General features: G+C 50.4%; 1 protein-coding gene across 1 annotated transcript; it reads right to left on the bottom strand.

The window, feature by feature from the left end:
• Positions 1-542: 542 nt before the first annotated feature.
• On the bottom strand, positions 543-5,467 carry LOC138992758 (C-C chemokine receptor type 5). The gene is made up of 2 exons (XM_070391686.1): positions 5,407-5,467; positions 543-4,004 (listed from the first exon to the last, which is right to left on the bottom strand). Exon 2 carries the CDS (start codon positions 3,991-3,993, stop codon positions 2,896-2,898), a length of 1,098 nt encoding a protein of 365 aa, XP_070247787.1. The 5' UTR covers positions 3,994-4,004; positions 5,407-5,467; the 3' UTR covers positions 543-2,895.

Genomic DNA, 5,467 nt, shown 5'->3' with positions numbered 1-5,467 from the left:
GACCCCGTTCCTCTACTCTAACTTCAGGCTCCTGTCGGCCTTCCTGGGCTCATGCCTCCTCTAGGCCTAGGAGATGGAAGGCGGCCCTTCCATGCTGTTTGGGCGAAGTTGTCTTAAGAGCCAGCTCCAGCTGTCCTTGTCTTCTGCGCATTTCACCCACGTCCGAGTAGGATGGCTGCTGGCTCTGCTGCCACCTGCTGGAAGGTGGCAGCACAGCAGGCTGCAAACCTGGAAACCAGTGTGTTCCCAACCATGAGTGTGCACAGACGTTACCTCTACCTGGCCCACCTGTGCTCTCTGAGGATGGGACGCGTGCACAGAAATCCACATGGGCATCCTTGCCATCACGCAGCCAGGTGTTTGAGAGAGACTGTAAGTGAACAAAAAGCAACCTTTATAGCAACCAACCTCCTCCTCCCATTGCCTTCAACTCAGGACTGCAGGCCCATGAGGCCATGGCGTGATCTAGCGCCCTCATTTGCAAACACACACAGCTGCCGAATGCTTCAACACACATGGGGTGCTTTTTTATTTTTATTTTTTTAATTGTTTTATTGCTTAAAGTATTACAAAGGGTATTGCATATGTCTCCTTTTCCCCCCCACCCTTGACAGTCTCCTGGCTTCCCCTAATGGGGTGCTTATTAAAACAACAACAACAACAACAACAACGTGTCAACTCTTTTATTTGAGTCATAGAATTAAATTGGAAATTGAACCATTTCCAGGGTCTGTTGCTCAGAAACTCCATCCTGGAGGCAGCATCTTTAAATACAACTTATTCTGGAAATTTGACCCAGGTACCGGGTCAACTTTTTAAACTATTCATACTATTAAAAAAAAAAAATACAATTCTCAATACATGTGTGACATTCTCCCAGTTACTTACAAAATGCTATCACAATTTAAGTGCTAGTGTCTAAATGGACCCTTCACTGAAAGAACAAGAATATCATTTATTATTTTAGATGGTGATTATATTAGACACATTTTCTTCCAAGCAATTTGTAACTTTCTATATACATACAAAGACCATATGTCTATATCTATCTATCATCTATCTATATAGATAGATGATAGATAGATAGATAGATAGATACAAAGATATCAGAATGTCTGAATCAAGCCAGAGGCTGGGGTCATATGCGACTTATGCCCCCTCAACCGCCTTCAGAGGGAAAGATTGGGTACTTCAGTCACTTCCTGTCCACAACCACAACCCACAAGGTTCAGTTTTCAGAGTTTGAGAAAAATCATTAACACCTCCTTATTTTTCTGACACAATCTCCGGGGTGATTCTCACTCCTGTATGTTTCCTCACCTAATGTTGACTACCATGGTCCTAGCTACCTCAATTCAAAACATCCCCAGGCATGTGCTAAGTAAGAAAAGTAGCAACTGCAGAGAGGAAAAAAAGCCCCATAGTTCTCCCTCCCAAATGGGTAACTCTCTTAGAGTTTGGGTACGAGTTGTCTGGAGGAGGCATCCTTAAAGAGTATCTAAAGGCCCCACACGCAGCCCGAAACACAGAGGTTGATCAGTGGTACTTTTTGTGGTTTATAGAGCTGGGGGCAGCCTGTTTCCAAATGAGTGAGTGTCTCCTCCTCTCCGCCTATTGATAGGGTTATTCCGGAAGATGATGCTTAGACAGTGGGGGGAAGCGGGGGTGGGGTGGGGTGTGTGTGTGAGTGTGGCAGGCAGACTCTTAGTCATTTGGGCTTCCCTCACCTCTTGGCTCAATGCTTATAAAGCTCTGGGCTTTCATGAACTATGTAGGTTGCCTATCTGAGCTGGCAGTGTTCCTGGGCCTCAGGCACATGCATTCACACACCTGTTGCTTCAAAGCCTCCGGGAGATGCCTGGTGACTGAGCTGGGGCGGGAAGGATGCTCTGAGAGCTGGTGAATCAGTGAGAGACAGCCAGAGTCTGTCCGCACCAGGCGGTGTGCAAGCTCACAAGACTCACCCCTCCTCTCCCACCTCCTCCTCCTGCTGCTTTTCACCTAAACCTCCTGGAAGCCTCTTTTGGGGCATCTCCAGTCTGCACGTTGAAACCTAGGGTCTCTCTGTGCCCCTTACCCCCCACCCCAATCTGCCCGGCTCTGCTGACTCTTACCCTAAATGCTGTGAATGTACTCGCCTCCACCCCACCCCTGCCTGTGCCGTGACCTCAGCGGAGGCCTCCTCACCTTGACCTGCGTGTTGCTGGTCCCCCTGCTCTAAATGCTCACCTTCCCAGGTCCTCCTCAGGGCACTGGACGAACACCTGCAACGCTGGCCAAGGCCCCTGCTCTGCTGTCAGGTTCTTCACACCCCAGCCCACACTTCCTCCCAACCAGTCACACAGCTTTGCCCTTGCGTGCAGCGCCTGCAGCTTGGGCTCAGCATCCCTCTCTTCCACCAGCAGTGGGTCCCCAGGCCATGGACTCTCACCTGGGCCTGAGTGCTTGGGGAACTTGCTGCCCACCTTGGAGGGAGGTCACACGAGGAGACAGCCTTTCATAACTGACCATGTCCAAGTCTCTCCTCCCCACGCAAGACAAGGACTGATCTACACACATTTACAACCTGTCCATTGCCTTGTGCAGGCAAGAAACTATACAGCACGTGTCTTGATTCATTTTGTTGTTCCTGGTCAGGCAACCAAACTCAAGCATCAGCAATTCTCGGGGGACAATTTTTTATAATGAACTTTTCCAGGGAAGGGAGCATTCATCGATTGCTGAGGTCCGTGGAGGGCAGATGACAAGGTGGCTATTTCACCCACTTGTTTTGGTTCTAGAATGGAAGGGCAGATGCCAAATAGATGGGTGGATCTTTGGCCTTCTATGACAGCCACTTCCTTTCTGAAATCGCTGCTCCCACCCCCAGCCTGGGGCTAAAAAACCGAGTGCAGATCACAAGCCAACAGAGATGTCCTGCTCCCCTGTGGAGCGTGAGTAGACGGAGCCCCCGCGCTCAGGGGCCTCTCGCTGGAAGATGGGGCAGCGTTTGAAGAGGCGGCGGGCGATGTGCTTTTGGAAGAAGCCTGACAGGTAGTTTCTGAACTTCTCCCCGACGAAGGCGTAGATGATGGGGTTGATGCAGCAGTGGGTCATGCCCAGGGTCTCCGTCACCTGCATGGCTTGGTCCAGCCGATTGGAGCTACTGCAGTTGTTCAGGCCGAAGAACTCCTGGAAGGTGTTCAGGAGCAGGATGAGGTTGTAGGGAGCCCAGAAAAGGAAGTAGACGATCATGATCACGAAGATGAGCCTCACAGCCTTGTGCCTCTTCTTCTCGTTGCGACACCGCAGCAGGGTCTTCAGGATTCCCGAGTAGCAGATGACCATGACCAGCAGGGGCAGGACCAGGCCCAACAGGACCATCTTCAAGTTCTGGAAATTCTTCCAGAAATGAAACTGACTGTTTGGGTAGTGAGGGCTGCAGGTGCAACGAGACCCCTCTTTTTGGGATTTGGTGAAGATGATTCCTGGGAGAGAGGCGAACACGGCCACCACCCAGGTGACCCCACTGGTCACCACCCCAAACGTGACCGTCCTGGCTTTTAAAGCAAACACAGCGTGGACAATTGCCAGGTACCTGTCAATGGTCAAGAGGATGATGAAGAAGATTCCGGAGAAGAAGCCGATAAAATAGAGGCCCGTCAGAAGCCGGCACATGGTGTTCCCGAAGACCCACTGGCTGGCTGCGTAGTGAGCCCAGAAGGGGATGGTGAGAAGGAAGAGCAGGTCGGAGAGGGCCAGGTTGAGCAGGTAGATGTCAGTCATGCTCTTCAGCTTTTTGCAGTTGATCAGGATGAGGACGACCAGCAGGTTGCCCACAAACCCGAAGATGAACACCAGCGAGTAGAGCGGAGGCAGCAGCTGGGCCGCGATGTGCCTCACGTTGATTTTCTGGCAGGGCTCTGACATGCTGTAGTCAATGTAATCGAATGTGGTTGCCACTTGATCCATCGTGGTTGGCACTTGATCCATCGTGGTTGCCACTTGATCCATCGTGCTCAGCCCTGTGGATACAGAAGCAGTGATCGCTGATCAAGCCCCAGAAGGTTACTGAGGAGCCCACCGTGACTGCAAACGCTTTTACACATGAATGGGGCCCTAACATTGATATATAAATTTCTACATTTAACTGAGCTCCTTTTTGGGGGACGGGGGCACAGAATGAACTCTGGAAATAAAGGGAAGGCTTGCCGCTGGCTTCCTTGCTTACTCGCTCTGTTGGGGAAACTCATGAAAGGACCCATAGCCACATGGCATGGCTGAAACTTTAATAACAATGTCAAGAAACGGAGTCGGGCACCATCAGTCCAACACTGCCTTGCAATCTACGCCGAAGCTGCCATTCCCTGGAGTGGGCTTCCGTGAGCATCGCCTCGGGCGTGCTCTGGTCATTAGGTTTCCCAGGGTACCATGCATGCCAACCAGTAAGCTTCGCTTAGGCAACTAATCCTCAAGGTGACCCAATGAGGCAGGTCACATTACTGTGCCCATGTTGCAGATGAGAATCTCAAAGTCCAGAGAGGAGGCATGACTTACCCAAAGATACACGGCTGGGGAGCAACTGATTCGGAACCCAGGCCACCTACACTGATCCACCATGTCATCCTGTCCCTCACTCCTTGGTGAGAGAACCAGCGGGCAGGGCCATCAGCTTGGTGCCTCTCTCTCTCTCTCTCTCTCTCTCTCTCTGGTCAGAATGAAACGGGCTTGCAGGTGCCGGGTCCCCGAGAAGGTCCTAAGAGCCAACAGCCAATTGTAACATACATTATCCCCTTTCCTCTGAAGTCTGTGTTTATAGTTCCTGAGTTGCGATGAGTAAGAGGTCTCCACATCCACAAGGAATGGCCAAGTGGGAAATGTTCCATCTGCCACCACCCTTCCTGCCTTAGGCACACACGAACCTGTGCTGTGAGACTCATATGTTAAAGGGAGACTTTGATATTTGTAATGATATTAATTTGGGCAATTTTCAGGCTTCCTCTCTTCTGGGGGAAAAAAAAAAAACTCCAAAAGAACCAGACTGAGATGCAACTTCTGGTGGGGCGCATGTTCAGAGGGCATCCTGCCCGGAGGTTTTGTCCTGATCAGAAGGTAATCGCTACTCAGATTTCGCTAAGAATCCCCTCTCTGACAAAGCTCTCTTTTGAAAGGTCGGGGTTTTCAAAGAAATAATACCGTTTCCTTTAGAATTTTTCATTCATCATCGTGTTTTGTATCTTCGATGTTATCACCGTCCGAAACTCATTCTAAATTCTAAGCCTTTCCTGATCGTCGAGATGATCGTTTAAGATAGTCCTTTGAGCACCTGGTGCTTGTCTCATGTCCCCTCTGGGTTTCCTGTAAAGGCTTGTGCTCATCACAGAAGCTGAGCTAACTCATAGGCAAAGTGACAGAGAGGTGACTTACCGGGAAGTTTCTGGTGGGGACGGATGTCTTAGGTCTTCTGACCAGCTGAGCCGTGTAAATC

This window comes from Myotis yumanensis, unplaced genomic scaffold, assembly GCF_028538775.1.
Source record: "Myotis yumanensis isolate MYYU_CA2020_CCGP unplaced genomic scaffold, mMyoYum1.0.hap1 SCAF_14, whole genome shotgun sequence".
Taxonomy (NCBI): Eukaryota; Metazoa; Chordata; class Mammalia; order Chiroptera; family Vespertilionidae; genus Myotis; species Myotis yumanensis.
Note: the sequence above shows the minus strand (reverse complement) of the source record. Positions and strands in the feature narration are given on the sequence as shown.

Excerpts from the sequence above, each read along its gene's own strand:
- LOC138992758 (XM_070391686.1), bottom strand. The coding sequence starts at position 3,993 with ATGGATCAAGTGGCAACCACGATGGATCAAGTGCCAACCACGATGGAT.